Raw genomic sequence first — 17610 nt, 5'->3', positions numbered from 1 at the left:
TGAACTGACCTATTTGTACAGAGCTCGGAATGCAAATGTGTTTCCCTCCATTCACAAAAAGTCAGTGTGACTACTTTTTGCCAATGGAAATTTTTTACATCGGCCCCTACAGGAAAGTGGAATATTATGTGGAATGGCTAGGTGGCTTACCATGTGATATTAACACAATACACCAAAGATAATACTTGAATTCACACTTATAAATCCTTAACCCAGCCCTGGAAGAGTGGCAAAGAGCAGCCAGGCTTTACTAGAGCAACATGTGTTAAGCATTTCAGAGAACCAACATGGATGATAAGTAATTGACATGACTCGAGAGAAATCCAACACCAATTTATTTTTAAAAAAAAGTATTTTTTTCTTTATTTGGACATCAAAACAAACAGAATATTATACATATAACCGGAGTGATAGATTTTTTAAGCAACATTAAATCCGTGCAGTTAAATGCATAGACAAAATGACATTGAGGTCAATAACAAAATCCACTAGTGACAATCGGTTACTTGAAGGTCCAGTTACTTGGAACCCCTTAGGCATAAGGTCATGCAGGCCCCAGGACCAGGCCACCTCAATCAGATCAATATTACCTAGCCTGTGTGGTCCGGGTGCGGGTACACAGCTGCTAACATCAGATGATGGTTGCACAGTGTTCTCTGCAGCTGCAGCGTTGAGTGTGGGGGTTGGTTACCGTACTGGCAACAAATAAGCTAGGGCAGCGGTAAGCACAATGAACATTTTTGAGAACTTCCTTACATCAATGGTAGTAACTTAGCAGCCTAAAACTTCGGGGCAGGCAAAATTACAACTCCCACAATGCACTGTACCACCTGTATTTGGGTGATCCCTCTGAGGGCCCGATGGACAGCGATTGTTTAGATCCGATGAGCGTTGTTACCTGTAGTTTGCAGGGCACTAGTACCAGTAGTCCAGAGGAGACTTAGGGTGCTTCTGACTTCCACAAAGCTCCTTCTCTTTGCGAGTGTTGAGTTTTGGCCAAGAATAAGAGACATTCACTCAATTCCAAATCTGTTGCCGCAGGGACAAAGTACCCCTCTTTGCTTTGTGCTGAAAGGCAAAGTTCTGTTGTTTGGGTGTGGGAGCTAGTAGCCAATGGGCAGCTAGCCCCTGCAGCTAGTCCACACCTGAGGTGACCACATCCAGAGGTGTACGTCATCTTTGCTAACCAGAGACCACTAATTATGCCCTCCTAAAAATGGTAGAATCCAATTGTAGCTATGTAGGAGGTGTACACCCCCAGGAAGGCTGGCCACACCTCTAGGGTGGGCAGCCTGGTCTGTACACCTCCTACATAGCTAAACACTACTAAAGGGGCATATAGGCTTATAGGCTTGCACTTACATGTCTACACCTTTAATATAATGCACCCTGCCTTGTGAGATGAGAAGGGTTACACATGGCCTCAACCTGCAAGGTGGCCCAAATACACTACAGAACTCTGTCCTATCTGGCCCTTTCTGGCCTTCATAATTAGGCCTGCCTGATGTAGGCCCTGTAACACTTCCTTGAGGGGGACCAGGCGATCCTCCCAGGTGGAGCTAAAGACAGCTATGTAATCCAGATATTCTGCTCTGAACTCATCCAATCTTGAATGGTCTCTATTCACAAACCTCTGGAAGCTGGGAAGTGCATTTTTAATCCAAAAGGCCACTTTGAACTGTTAGTGGCCTTTAGTGGTTGAAAATCCTGATCTCTCTTTTACTCCCTGGGGGAGTCCAATCTGCCAGTAACGATGTTAAATCAAACATACTCAAGAAATTGTCTGCACCGAACTTGTCAATTAATTAACCTGCTCTTGGAATGGGGGGAGCATCTGTTTTGGTAACTATATTGAGACCCTGTTGTCCTCACAGAACCTCATCTCAGGTTTCCCATCTTTTGAGTCAGGTTTGTGGTCCAGTACCGCTGGGATACCCCAGGGACTGTAACACCTTGCTGACCTCAATGTTAATGCAAGCCTGAAATTGGTCTCACACCCTGTAAATCTTGTTTTTGACCGGGAGGCTGTCACTAGTGCCCACATCATGGGTATACCATGTTGTCTGACCAGAAGTCAAGGAGAAGAGCTCAGCAGACAGACCTAGGACTTGCCTGCAATCAGATTGCTGTGTTGGAAACAGGATGTCAGACAAGACACACCTTCAACTGACCCATCCTGGGGGTTATTTGACAGTAAGTCAGGGAGGGATTCACTTTACACATCCTGACCTCCATCAGTCACCATCAACATGGTCATGTCAGCTCTGTTCTGCTGGGGTTTTAGGCAATTTACTTGGAGAATTCTGTGAGGACTCCTTGGTGTGCCTAAGTCAATGAAATAGCTGGCGTCCCACTTAATTTCCAAGATTGGATAGGGCCACGTTCACTTGTCCTAGAGTGCCATGGCAGCTACAGGCTCCAACACCTACACCAGCTGACCTGGTTGGTAATCCACCGCCGGTGCAGACTTCTGGTCATAACAGTGCTTGATATGCTCCTGGCTTGTCTCTAATCAAGAGTACCCAGTTGGCAGCCCATGTTATCCTATGGACCTCTAACACTACTATGTGGACATATAGGCTTACACTTATGTGTCCACACCTTAAATAAAATGCACCCTGCCTCCTGGACTGAGGAGGCCTAATTTAGGGGTGACTATAAACATTAAAGGCTGAGTAGGTGAATGTCCCACACATGGTGAGAGAGGCTTGAGTTTGAGCAGTTTGCACTGCTCCTGCAGTCTGCAATTCTATGCCTTCTGTCAGTAGGTTGCCTGGGTCTCCCAGGGTGGCAAAGAACCATGCTGCAGCCCTTGGGACCCTTTTATCACCAATTCCCTGGGTACCCCTGGTACCATATACTAGAAAATTATGACAGGGTAAAGCTTTTGCCAATTTGGGATTAACAAGTCCGTCAGTTTTAGGAGAGGGCAAAGGGACTGAGGTCTGGGCAGCAGACTCCAGTGCACTGTGGAGCATAATGGAGTTCTGAAAAAAAAAGTGGCGGTGACCATGCAAAAAAGGGTACTTTCCTACAGGCTCTGTGCTCCTTAAGGATGTTGAATAATCACATTATTTTCCATTTTGGTTTTTCTGTTGTTAGTTCCAAGACACACTCTTGGTGGTTGTGTATTCTATCAATCTTCCATAACATGACATACATGACATAATCTCTACTCTACATTTCAATGCTGTTTAACAGTTGGTAGTGGTTGAAATAATATACACATCTGAATGGGCAATCAAGTACCAGCCCTTCTACTCTTCATATTTCTCTAAAAAAGTACCACTTTTCTTCTGTGACCCTTCTAAGTTATTAATGTTGTCTAATGCATTTCAATGCAAAAAGAAAACCTTGATCACACATCATTGTGAAATGACTGTCAGCAGAGCTATGGAAAGATGTAATCTATGAAAACAAAAAAAACTGATGTGTTTCTTTTGCCACACTGTAGCAGCACCATTTATTTATCACCTTTTCTCTTATATATTTCAGAAGTACTAATCGAAGCTGTTTACCTCAGCGTTGATCCTTACATGAGGTACTCTCTTTTCTATTCTTGAGCCAAGGAATTGTTTTCTTCTTCAAAATGTTTGATACTGCTGCTGTTGTTAATGTTTAGCTATCTGATGTCCTCTTGGCTGTTTAGTTTTAGACCCTACTCATAGGTGATTTGCAAATAAGGAGTCAGGGGCAAACTTCTGTTTGTGCCCTGCAGTGTCGGGCTGGCATGAGACAAAAGACACAGACACTGTGGTATGGTGCATAGACACTACTCAGCACATCCCAATGTCTTTTTATTAACAAGACTACCTCTGGGAAATCAAATCAGGAATAAACAAAAATTGGCGTGGTGCCCTCAGAAGTCTGCTATCTGCTCAAACAGCTGATTTGCAGGTCATTAACAGAGGCCCAGTGGGTTCCATGTGTGCTGCTAACTGTGCTTAACCTAAACTCCAGGCAATTCCAATAATTGGACGAGGATGGCTTACAGAAGTGACATGCTTCATCATTTACCACCTCACCCCACCCTGTTAAGATGGTACTACCTGGGTGGACTCGAACTCAGAATGGGGCTTTTCTGAGAGAGTATTTTTTTAGATATTTCTATTCTTTCAGGACAGTGATTTAGGTCCAGTTTTGTGAGTTTAAAAAACCTACAGGATAAACCACTAAAGTATTGCTTAATTTGGTGGCATCCCTGGTTAATAAAAACGATTATCAAGTGGGTAAATACAGGAGGCATACCTAGGTGTAATGGCCTTTATGCAACACTATATATGATTAAGTATTCATGCCAACATGTTTCTGCCATTATTAAGATGTGGGTCTACTATATTCAGCAGGGCAGTGTCTAAGTCCCCCTACACTGCAAGTAGTAAGTGTTGAGAGGTCATAGATATAAATATAGGACCTTACCTCTCAACTGGTATCGTTATACCCGACAACCTATGAGACAAATTAAAAAGCAGCAATACGATATTGTATATATTAAATAGGCAAAAAACTGAGTTAACTTGGCTCAGTACAACCCAAAGTCTAGACGCCACAGAAAATAACAATAAAAGTTATATAGCACTGTTAGACAAATAATCAAAGATGAGTGATCTGGCGAGCAGACTATATTTAAACTGAAGTACAATATATAATCAGCATAGTGTGTTCATGTGCCCATTCAGTAAACAAGTGGAAAGCAGGGAAAATATAAATACCTATAGATATTTAACTAGGCACTTCATGGTCTGTTCTGGGTGGGTCTCTCCTGTAGTCACACTCTTGGGGCACAGTTCTTTTGTTAATGAAAGTATTTCTCAGTTGTGGAAGAGGGACATTGACGATATCCTGGTGATCTGAAGGGGCAGATCCAGACAGAACTACACAGAAACTATAAAGTACAGAGAACATGTGAAGATGCTAAGTAATAAACTCAGACAGAAAAATAACCTGGAAAGGACTATCACAAGTCCATAACAATAGAGAGGCTCTTTTGGAAACATACAAAAAACTTCAGAAAAAACACCAATCTGTGTAACTACTTACACCCCAATCTCTAACTCAGTAAAAAATCTGGTCATGAAATACTCGGGGGTACTTAACACTGGGAATTTTAAGATGACACAACCAATCTTAGCGTTCAAACGTAGTCAAAACATCTGAGATGTTGTTCCCCCAGCCCCAGAATGAAGAGAGTGGAGTCACAACAGAGACTCTGGAACCTCCCTCCCCCCATGGGCCACCATCTATGTGGAGCCTGTGGAGTATGTAATTTCACGAAAAAATGTACAGAGGTGAATGTTGGCCTCCTTCACCTTGAAGGTTGCAACATCATACAAACTGCAACTCAAATAATGTGATATATGTGTTTAGGTGCCCTTGTGGACTCCTGTATATGAGGAAGACCTACCAAAAAGTAAGGGTAAGGATAACAGAGCAGAGAAGCACAATCAGACGTAGGAAAGACAACACCAAACTGATGAGACACTACATAGAAAAGCAGCACACCGAAAAAAAACACTGAATGTAATGCTCCATAAAAATTGGAACAGAGAAATACCGAAGTCACAAAAGCACTGTTCAGGTTTCAACAACGACGGGTGTACCACCTTCGATCAGATTCTCATGTGCTAAATGATGATATTCCATGGGGATCATTGAATAGAAGATGCATTGAAAATACAATACGTGGCATCATTATTAACAATCCTATGCTTACAGTTGAACACTCCCAGGAAAAAGTGTGATGATCAAGTCATGACACCTGGATTCTGTCTTCCTCGACCATCACCTCATGTTGGTCCCTGTTCCAAAAGCCTCTGTAATGTGGGGGATCACTTAGTCAGTGAATTGTACCCACCATCACCACTGCTGTGAGGTCAACATGTAATTGGAAGAAGTATTTCAGGTCATGTGTCACCACTTTGCAGTGTATGTAACACACCCATTCAATCATGGAGATTGGGTCTCCTCCTCCAGACCTGCAGCGGTGAGCACAACAACCAGCTCCTCTGCCACTCCATTCAGCATGCACTTCCACTCCTGACAATCATCCTCTAGTCATTCATCCATGTGGACTACTTTCATATGTCTCAGTTCTGCCCAATGCCAGTCAGCGAAACACCTAGACCATGCCACAATCATAGATCCAAGAGCAGACATCCATCAGATGGCAACTCTGCTCTTGGCAAGCAAAAGCTCCAACTGTGCAAATCTATAGCATGCCCTCTCACCCTCGGGTATTGGGTAAGTCAAAACAGGCAGTGCTTAGCTGGGACCTTGGAATGAATGTTAGTAGCCCATTGCAAACAACGGACCACCTTTGCCAATACTGTGCTATTGTGCCAACTGAGCATTTTTGTAAAGACTGTATCACAGTGTTACATGTTTGTTCCAAGATGTCTTTAAAAATGAATTAGATTCTAAAGTGAATTGGTGCAGGACCACTCATTTGCTTCTTTTCTCTTACTTCATTTAGCATGTAAATAAATGATTGCCCCTTTATTTAACATCTTTCTGAATGTTAGTGATCCCTCCAGTGAACAGCAGCCCAGCGCTGCTGTTCACCAGGGGACCACATGTAAAGGTTAGGTCACCTGGGTCACTCCACACTCACTGTGTGGTGTTGCACTTAGTGACAGAGAAATACCGAAATCACAAAAGCACTGTTCAGGTTTGAACAACAATGGGTTTACCAGCTTCGAACTGATTCTCATGGGCTAAATGATGATATTCCATGAGGATCATTGAATAGAAGATAGCAGTACCCTGGATAGCACTTTTGCTTTTATCATCATAAAGTCCCTAGTATTACTTGCATGAATGAAACATTCTCTACCAGTACTATCAGAAGAGATGTCTTTGCAACCTCTGAGGCCGAAGGAAACTGGGCCCAGTCTTATGAATGCATATAGGATTATAGACGGTAACCCCCTTAATATGGAGGGTCTCTTTGTCACCCGATATTATAGCAGAGGAAAAATGATGTGCAAAAACTGTATATGCTCATACTGTAAATAGGGTGAGAGACTGCATGTCGAAGAATGCAGTACAAGAGGTGGAGGCGACAGAGGAATCCGGAAACAATGGGCCCGGAGTCACATCTACCACCTACATGACGTGACTTTCAGAAATACACGTACGGATGTAAGTACTTCTGGGGTAAATGCTGCTGATGAGATGCATGGCCTCGAAACAAAGCTCGCAGTTTAGCTGTACCCGAGACTGGAGCGGGAGACTCTACTGAACACACAGACTGAGCGAGTGACATCACCCGTTCCGGTCCAAGTTTCCTCTTCCACTCTCTGGCTATTGGCATCAAAACAGGTGTGACTGGTGAATTACCGCAAAATATCCCCCACTTGATAGCTTTAAAAGCTGGGTTTCCTGGCGAGCAGCCAGGGCGCCATACTGCTGTTAGAAGGGGCTCAGTAGGAGATTAATGGGATCTCTGCCTTGAAAAAGTAAGTCCTACAACTAGGAAACTGAATATGGAGACAGTACACGGATCAACTAAAAGCAGTAGATAGGTTATTTAACATTCTCTTGAGACTCTCTTAGTACCTAGGACAACATGGTTTTTAATTAATGATTTTTACTCGGTTCTCTCTCTCTATCTAACGAAAGTGGTTTGTCTCAGTAACATAGACAACATAGTTTTTACTTTAATTTGTCTACACTGTATATTCTCCCAATCTAACTAAAATTGTCTGTTTTGTTTCTCTGCATTGCCTCCTGATACTGAACTGAACAGAGTGGGGAAAATAGCCTTTACCCTTCTCCAGCATTTCCCCATACTTTTGGTAACTTTTTAATCTCATGACCCAAGAGTATGACTACAGGAGAGATCCACCTGAACAGACTATGACGCACCTTGCTAAATAGCTCTAGGTATTTACATTTTCCCTGTTTTATACTTGTTTACTGAATGGTCACATGAACACACTATATATTGTACTTCAGTTTAAATATAGTCTACTTACCTGATCACACATCTTTGATTATCTTCTAACAGTGCTATATAACCTTTATCATTATTTTCTGTGGTGTTCAGACTTTGGTTGACTACTCTACTGGGTCAAGTTAACTCATTATTTGCTTATTTAATATATAAACAATATCTTGTTGCTGCTTTTGTAGTTATACCATTGGTTGTCGCCTATAACGATACCAGTTGAGAGGTAAGGTCCTATCTTTAAATGTGTGCTTTCTCAACACTTACTGCTTGCAGTGTAGGGAGACATAGACACTGCCCTGCTGAATACCTTAGACCCACGTCTTAATAGATGCAGAAATGTTGGCATGAATATCTAATCATGTACAGTGATGCATACAGGCCATTATACTTAAGTATGCCTCCTGTATTTACTCCTTGGTAATATTTTGTATTTACCAGGGATACCACCAAATTAAAGGATACTTTAGTGGTTTATTCCAGATGTTTTATTAAACTCACAAAACTGGACCTAAATCACTGTTCTGAAAGAATAGAAATGTCTAAGAACTCCCTCTGAAAAGCCCCATTCTGAGGTCGAATCTGTCCTGGTGGTGCCGTCTTACCACGGCGGGACGATATTGGCAAATGAAGAAGCATGTCACATTAGATGAGTGAGCCATTCTCGTCCAATCTTTGGAATTGCCTGGAGTTTAGGTTAAGCACAGTTCGCGGCACACAGGGAACCCACTGGGTCTCTGTTAATGACCTGCAGATCAGCTGATTGAGCAGATAGCAGACTTCTAAGGGTACCCACCAATTTTTTTGTATTTAAGTTATTAGTGAACCCTGTAATGCCCTACTTTTTCTCCTCTATGTGATATTATAGTTGGAACAGCAGATAGCTGTCAGAGAAAAAACGGAGTGACTAGAGATAACACTCTAACCTCAACCTTGCGGTATCAAGAATGGAGAGGCTGTCATTTGCTGATGAAGATGTCCTCTCCATCCTAGCTGCTCCCTCCATTATGGGAGACACATCTATAGCACAGACAATAACACAGATGAAAGATTGGGACATGCTGTCAGACCTAAAAAGAACACAAGTAAAAACGATGCTCCATGGAGCAATAATGGCAAAGTATTTATGTTATGTTTATGTTATGCTGTTTTGTAACGCGCTCAATTACTGCCGGAGTATCCTGGCGCGAAAATTTGAGAGGGAATGCCGCCCAAAAGGCTTGATAGTGACAAACAAACCCAGAATCGACCTAGAAGACAAGGAGTTTTGTAAAGATTGGTTACTAATCGCATGGAAGTGCACTAGGGACTGGCTGATATTATTCATAAAAACAGCTTAGAAACTATCCAAAGCAATGGTAGTAGAGACTAAAACACTGGAGAATTATTTAAGAACCCAAATAACAATTTCAATGTTAAAAAAAAGAAACGAGAACAGGCCAATAAGGGCCTTACAGAGTATAAGGACTATCTGATGTACTCCAAAACAAACAATTTCCAAAAGGATTTGTCAAAACTTCTGCATGCTAAGACTGATTATGTACAGAGAGAGAGAGTGCCTCATCTCTCTCCTCAGATAATAGCAAGAGCTCCTCAGGGACAGATGGTTCCTCCGACAAAACACATGGCCAACCTAAAAAAATGGGGAGAGGGAGGAGAAACTACAGGATGAACCAAGGAGCACAGGGATCCTACCCTACATGGGAGACAGTCTCCCAGGGCCCAAATGGGAATGGCCACGCTACGCTTTCACACAATATCCATTTCAGCAAGTCTTCCCATGTCACCCACCATACCCACAGCCTTTTAGCGAGGGGACACAGATGGGGAGGGGCAGAAAGAGAGAGCAAAAGGTCGCCAAGAAGGGCCTAGAAACAAACTCAAGACAACGCAACACCAGGGAACCCCAACCAGGGATGAGCGGGAAGAGACAATGTCATAAACATGATCCAGTTACCCCTTACAGAAACACAGAGATAAGTCCTGAACAAAGACCTGGGTTTTGTCCCCACCCCAAGGAAGAATTCTTCTGACTAAAAAGGGAGATTGCAGAGTTTTTTTCAAAAGGATTAGACTACAGGCTTTCTGTGCCAAAAGAGAGATTCAGGAAGACAGGGCTGACACGAAAGACAATATTATTGGATTCCGAAAAAATCCACCTTCACTCCCCCCCATGCAGCAACTACCTCCAGAAGTGGCAGCTTTTGAGCAGGCAGTTAATGTGGGTCTCGAACCCTTGAGACATACACAACTGCCCCATTCCAGAATCTGTCCAAAGCTGAAAGAGAAGCTCTGCAAGAGCTTAAGAACAATGATACAGTTATAATAAAGCCCACAGACAAAGGTGGAGGGAAAGTTATAATGTCCAAAACCATGTACCAGGTACAATGTTTGAAACTTCCAGAGAACAAGAAAAACGATAAAAACTGGCAAAGAATCCCACACCAGACATAATGGAAGAAATTACCTTTCTTGTCAGAGAAGGCCTAGATAATGGTGGATCAAAGAGAATGAAACCCTTTTTTTCTGGTGGAAAAAGAACCAAAACACCTTACTTTTACATTCTGCCAAAACTACACAAGAACTAGATTCCCCGACCTAGCCGACCAATAGTGTCAGGCATAGGATCCGCACTAGAAACCCTGTCCCAATTTTGAGACTTTTTCCTAAAACCACTGGTCACAGAGATGCCCTTGTACCCAAAAGATACCAAAAACATCCTTATAAAATTGAAGGGGATACTCTTCGATCAGGAAAGGGAGTTACTATTTACTCTAGATGTGGAATCCCTGTATACTAATGTTCCATAGGAAACCACTCTAGAGGTAATTGAGAAGAGCCACACACCAAGACAGGAAAACAAATAAATAACAGTGGGTTTTATTCTGGATTGCGCACATATGGTCCTGACACTGAATATTTTAGAGTATGGGGGAGACTATTTCTTACAGATCCATGGGACTTCCACAGGTAGCACGTGTGCCCCACGCCAAGCCTGCCTCTACATACATGACTGTGAGAGAAAAAAAACATTTACGACAACGAGAACACGCTTCACAACCAAATTAGGTTATAGAAGAGGTACTTTGATAATATCCTGGTGATCTGGAAGGGCACCAGAGAAGAAACCTTTGATTTTGGGATTTGGCTGGATTATCTGGAATTTTTCCTCAGGTTCACAATGACAATGAGCAAGGAAGAGATGCCTTTTTTGGATTCCACAAATCTACCCTGAGGAAGCCCTTTTGAAAATGGAACTTTTTTAATAAACCTACTACTAAAAACAGCCTCCTTAGGGTTGAAAGTTATCACCTCTGCACACTGAGGGAAGGTCTACCTATTAGACAATTCTTGAGGCTGAGACAGAATTGCACAGAAACTATGAAGTACAAAGAACATGCAAAGATACTAAGTAATAAACTCAGAGAGAGAAATTACCTGGAAAGGACAATCACAAGTGCAAGGAAAAGAGCTTTGAATAACAATTGAGAGGCTCTTTTAGAAACATAGAAAAAACTCCAGAGAATAGACCCATCTGTGTAACTACTTACACCTCAATCTCGAACTCAGTTAAAAAAAATTGGTCATGAAACACTGGGGGATACTGAACACTGGGAATTTAAAGATGACACGACCAATGTTCGTGATCAAATGTAGTCAGAACATCCGAGATGTTGTTCACACGCCCCAGAATTAAGACAGTGGAATCACAACAGAGACTCTGGAACCTCCCTCCCCACATGGGTCACCATCCGTGTGGAGACTGTGGAGCATGTAAATTCTCAAAGAGATGTGCAAAGGTGGACGTTAGCCTCTCTTGACCTTTGAGGTTGAAACATCTGACAAACTGCAACTCAAGTCATGTGATAGATGTGTTGAGGTGCCCTTGCTGACTCCTGTATATAGGGATGAACTCCCAAAAAGTAAGGGTAAAGATGACAGAGCACAGAAGCACAATCAGATGTAGGAAAGACAATAGCAAACTGACAAGACACTACATAGAAAAACAGCACACCGAAAATGACATGAAATGGTATGTTCTAGAAAAATTGGAACAGAGAAATGCCGACATCACAAAAGCACTGTTCAGGTTTGAACAATGATGGGTGTACTTCCTTCAAACTGATTCTCATGGGCTAAATGATGATATACTTAGAAGAGTGAGACTAGAGAAACTCTAGTTGCATCCCACGGTTGGCACACATGTATTTGTCTTTCCTTCATGTAAGAAAACGACTTCCATTCAATATTGCATTATTGTTCATTTTATTATTTTCATGGTTCCGTTTTGAAAGTTTAGTAAATCAATTCAATAAATCAGTTCAAATTTCTTTCCAAATCATGATCAACATTATAGAAATCAGGCACTGTCATTTTAACGTGTCCAATGCATTTCGGGCATTGATGGCATGCCCTTCGTCAGGGAATTGACACTTAATGCGGCCAACGCAGTCTGTCCAGGACAGGTCCCACTACTTGGAACGGCGGCTGACTGGCCACGATGAATCGGACGATGAAATGGTATGTTCTAGAAAAATTGGAACAAAGAAATGCCGACATCACAAAAACACTGTTCAGGTTTGAACAATGATGGGTGTACTTCCTTCAAACTGATTCTCATGGGCTAAATGATGATATTCCATGGGGATCATTGAATAGAAGATAGCAGTACACTGGTTGGATTTTTGCATTCATCATCATAAAGTCTCTAGTATTACTTTCATGGGTGAAACACTCTCTACCAGTACTATCAGAAGAGGAGTCTTTGCAACTTCTGTGAGGCCGAGGGAAACTGGGCCCAGTCTTATGAAGACATATAGGATTATAGACGGTAGTCCCCTTCATATAGAGGGTCTCTATGTCTCCCAATATGATAGCAGAGGAATCATTATGTGCAAACACTTTTATATGCCCAAACTGTGAAAAGGGTGAGAGTCTGCATGTCCCAGAATGCAGTATGAGAGGTGGAGGTGAAGGAGGAGTTTTGGAACAATGGGCCAGGAGTCACGTCTACCACCTACATGGAATGGTATGACATGACTTTCAGAAACACACTCACGGATGCTAGTAATTCTGGGGTAAACGCCCCTGATGAGAGGCATGACCTCGAAACAACTTAAGCTCGAAGTGTGGCCGTACCCGGGACTGGAGCAGGAGACTCTAACGAACATGAAGACTGAGCTAGTGACCTCACCCGATCCGGTCCAAGTTACCTCTCTCACTCTTTGGCTATTGGCATCAAACACAAGTGTGAAGGATGAATTATCACAAAATACTCTTACTTGATAGTTTTGACACTTTGCCGCGGCGCAAAATCCCCGCGGTGCGGCGGAATTTGAGGCCTGCGCAGATCGGATGGCTCCTTGCCATCCGACGAATCAAAGAGGTCAAATGCTGGGGTTTCCTGGTGAACGGCCACTGCACCAGACGGGTGTTAGACGGGACCCAGTTGGAGATGAGTGGGATCTCTGCCTTGATGAAGTAAGTCCTACAACTAGGAAACTGCATAGGGAGATAGTACGCAGCTGTACGAAGAGCAGTGGGGACAGGTTACTCAACATTCTCTTGAGTCTCTCTCAGCACCTAAGATGACATGGTTTTTAATGTATTTGGTTTACACTGTATGTTCTCCCAATCTAAAATAGTTTGTTTGCTTCCCCTGCATTGCCTCCTGATACTGAACCAATCAGAGTAGGACAATATAGCCTTTACCCTTCTTCAGCATTTTCCCATACTTGTGATACCTTTTTAATCTCTCTATTATATATTACCTCATGACCTAAGAGTGTGACTACAGGAGATACCCACCCCAAATAGACCATAAAGCACCTAGCTAAATAGCTCTAGGTATTTAACCCCTCGCATGCTGGTGACGGCTCCCGTCCGTCATGGCACACGGTGCTCGTGTGCTGATGACGGCCGGGAGCTGTCACGACGAGGCCCGTGATAAGAATGTGCCGCACAGGAGCGGAATTCCGACCGCAGGCAAGGGGTTAAATTTCCCCTGTTTTCCACTTGTTTACTGAATGGGCACATGAAAACACTATGCTTTTTATATATTGTACTTCAGTTTTAATATAGTCTACCCACCTGATCACACTTCTTTGATTATTTGTCTAACAGTGCTATAAAACTTTTATCGTTATTTTCTGTGGCATCCAGACTTTGGTCAACTACTGTACTGAGCCAAGTTAACTCAGTTTCCTTGCTTATTTAATATATAAACAATATCTTGTTGCTGCTTTTGTATTTATTCTATAGGTTGTCCCATATAACGATACCATTTGAGAGGTAAGGTCTTATCTTTATATCTATGCTCACTCAACACTAACTACGTGCAGTATAGGGGGACGTAGATACGGCATGAATGCCTTAGACCCATGGCTTAATAGAGGCAGAACATGTAGGCATGAATACCTAATCATATACAGTGATGCATACAGGGCATTATACCTAAGTATGCCTCCTGTATTTACCCCTTGGTAATCTTTGGTTTATCCCATAGGTTTTTAAACTCACAAAACTGGACCTAAATCACTGTCCTGAAAGAACAAAAATATCTAAGAACTCCCCCAGAAAAGCCCCATTGTGAGGTTGAGTTCGCTCTGATAGTACCATCTTACCAAGGTGGGATGAGGTGGCAAATGATGAAGCATGTCACATTACATGAGTGAGCTATCCTTGTCCAATTCGTGGATTTGCCTGGAGTTTAGGTTAAGCACAGTTAGCAGCACACAGGGAACCCGCTGGGTCTCTGTTAATGACCTGCAGATCAGCTAATTAAGCAGATGCAGACTTCTGAGGGCACCTCGCCAATTTTTGTTTATTTAAGGTACTAAAGGCATGATTGAACCCTGTAATGCCCTACTTTTTCTCCTTTATGTAATATTATAGGTCAAACCATGAGTCTGCTAATCTAAGCGGCTTGGCATGTGTCAACTATATCACCACCATCGTTTTCGCTTCTTTTAGATAATACATTCCTCTACAACATAAGACAAAACATACTAAAGAATATAACTATCTATTCTAAATTTGCCATTTACACATAGGCCACAGTTTACTATATAAAGTTGCAATATCTCTGTGATGGGGTGGGACCTGCCGCTAGATGATACCTACCACCATCAGCATCCATCATTCCTGTGAGTCCTCTCAGCTCTTCACTGGGGCCAGAGGGCACCATCAAGGACAAACCAGCCCGAGCCCTAGAAATTGAACTCTAAGGCACCCTTCAATCAATCAATCAATCAGGGGATTGTAACCGCTTTACTCACCCATGGGGGTCTCAAGGCACTGGGGGGGGGGGGTCAGTAGGTCCGTTTAGTTGACAAGCCAGGTCTTCAGAGTCTTCCTGAAGCTGTTCAGGGAGGAGGCATGTCTGATGTCTGCCGGTAGCTCGTTCCAGGTCTTCGCCGCAATGTGAGACAAGGATCTTCCATCTGCTATGGCTCTGTGGATGCGCAGGGTTTCAGCCAGTGCGAGGTTGGAAGATCTGAGGTTTATTTTGGGTATGTGGAAGTTAATTCTGTTTTTGAGGTATTTGGGTCCGTTGTTGTGTAGGCATTTGTAGGCATGAGAGAGGATTTTGAAAGTGACTCTTTTCTCCACGGGGAGCTATTTGCGCTTTCACCGGTGTTGACTGATGTGTTCATGCAGGGAGATGCAGAGGACAAGCCTGGCAGTTGTGTTCTGTATAGTCTGGAGTTTTCAGAGTAGGGACTTGTTGATGCTGGCGTAGAGTGTAATTCCATAGTCTAGTCTGCTGGTGATGAGTGCATGGGGGACTGTCTTCCTTAACTTAGGGGGGATATTTGAAGTTCTTGTGAAATATGTGGAGGGTGTTTAAGCAGCTGGATGTGATGGCATTGATTTGTCGGGTCATGGTGAGTGATGAGTTGAGTATGATGCCGAGGTTCTTGGCGTGGTCTGAGGGAGTAGGTGGGCTTCTGAGGGCGGTCGGCCACCAGATGATGGGATGGTTTCAAGGACCAAGACTTCTGTCTTCTCTGAATTAAATTTAAGGTAGCTGTTGGTCCCAACTGGCACTGAACACTGCGATGTCATCCTGGTAGGCGGCACTGAACTCATTCAGTCCCGCCAACACCTAGTTGACCAACCTCTGGAAGGTGGCAGGGGCATTCTTCATCACAAAGGGCATAACACGGAACTGGAAATGCCCATCTGGTGTGGAGAATGCTGACCTCTTCTTTGCCCCATCAGTCAAGGCGATCTGCCAGTACCCAGACGTCAAGTCAAAAGTGCTGAGGTACCGGGCAGCCCATAACCGATCAATGAGCTCCTCAGCTCTGGGAAAGAGGTGCACGTCAGTCTTTGTGACTGAATTGAGCCCTCTGTTGTCTACACAGAACCGGAGTTTGGGTGTGGGACCCGGCGCTGCAGCCTTTGGGACCAAGACCACTGGGCTGGCCCAAGGACTTCTAGAGTACTCACCACCCCTAGTGCAAGCATCTTTAAAACCTCCTCTTTGATGCAAGCCCTCACCCTGTCAGTTACCCTGTAGGTTTTATGCTTCACAGGAAAACTGTCTCCTGTGTCCACATCATGGACACACCACTCTGTGACACCAGGAACCAGGGAGAACAGATCAGAAAACTGTCCCAGCAACTGGCGGCAGTCATTCTGTTGCTCATGGGTCAGGGTGGAAGAGAGGTTAACATCATCCACTGACCCATCTTGCGCTGAGGCTGATAGGAGGTCAGGAAGAGGCTCAGTCTCCTCCTCCATCCCAGCATCTGTTGCCAAGAGCATGCCCACTTCAGACCTCTCCAAGTGGGGCTTAAGGCAGTTGACATGTAGGACCCTCAAGGGGTTCCTAGCAGACCGCAAGTCTACCAAGTAGGTAACCGGACTCTTGCGCTCCACAACCTCAAATGGTCCGGTCCACTTATCCTGGAGCGTACAAGGCTCCACGGGGGCCATGACCCGCACTTTCTGACCCGGTTGAAGCTTTACCAGAGTGGCATTCTGGTCATACCATTGCTTCATCTCCTCCTGGCTGGCTTCAAGATTCGCCTCAATGAGTTGCCTGAAACGCCTAGTCTGGTTCCTGAAGGCCAGCATATAGCTATATACATCCTGGGGAGGTTTCCTGGGAGCTCCCAGCCTTCTTTGACCAGACTCCGAAGTCCTCTGACTGGGTGTCCATAAAAAAGCTCAAAGGGACTGAACCCTAGAGAATTCTGTGGCACCTCACGGTATGCAAACAGTAGGCACGGTAAGAGGACGTCCCACTTTCGCCTCATGGGTTCCTCAAGACCCATTATCATGCCCTTCAGGGTCTGGTTGAACCTTTTAACCAGCCCATTTCCTTGGGGGTGGTAAGGAGTGGTGAACTTGTAAGTTACTCCTGTCACAGGGACTTCATATACTTGGACATGAAGTTGGGTCCCCGGTCAGACACTACCTCGTGAGGGAATCCTACTCGTGAGAAAATTCCCATCAGTGCTCGTCCCACCACAGGGACCGTCACTATCCTCAGAGGTATGGCTTCCGGGTACCAGGTGGCATGCTCCACCAAGACCAGGATGAACGTGTTGCCCATGGCTGTCTTGGGGTCTAGTGGCCCCACAATGTTAATCACCACCCACTCAAAGGGGATACTGACCACAGGGAATGGCTGGAGAGGGGCCTTGTGCTTC

General features: G+C 43.9%; 1 protein-coding gene across 1 annotated transcript in view; it reads left to right on the top strand.

Moving 5' to 3' along the window:
• LOC147666168 (prostaglandin reductase 1-like) overlaps positions 1–17610 on the top strand; it is a 391471-nt gene that overhangs the window by 132300 nt on the left and 241561 nt on the right. Inside the window, exons 3-4 of the mRNA XM_086949249.1 lie at positions 3496–3541; positions 14210–14239. Coding sequence (XP_086805375.1) covers positions 3496–3541; positions 14210–14239 — 76 coding nt within the window. The remainder of the gene's footprint in view (positions 1–3495; positions 3542–14209; positions 14240–17610) is intronic.

Source organism: Lissotriton vulgaris, unplaced genomic scaffold, assembly GCF_964263255.1.
Source record: "Lissotriton vulgaris unplaced genomic scaffold, aLisVul1.2 SCAFFOLD_1179, whole genome shotgun sequence".
NCBI classification, from domain to species: Eukaryota; Metazoa; Chordata; class Amphibia; order Caudata; family Salamandridae; genus Lissotriton; species Lissotriton vulgaris.
This window is presented reverse-complemented; position numbering and strand designations above follow the sequence as displayed.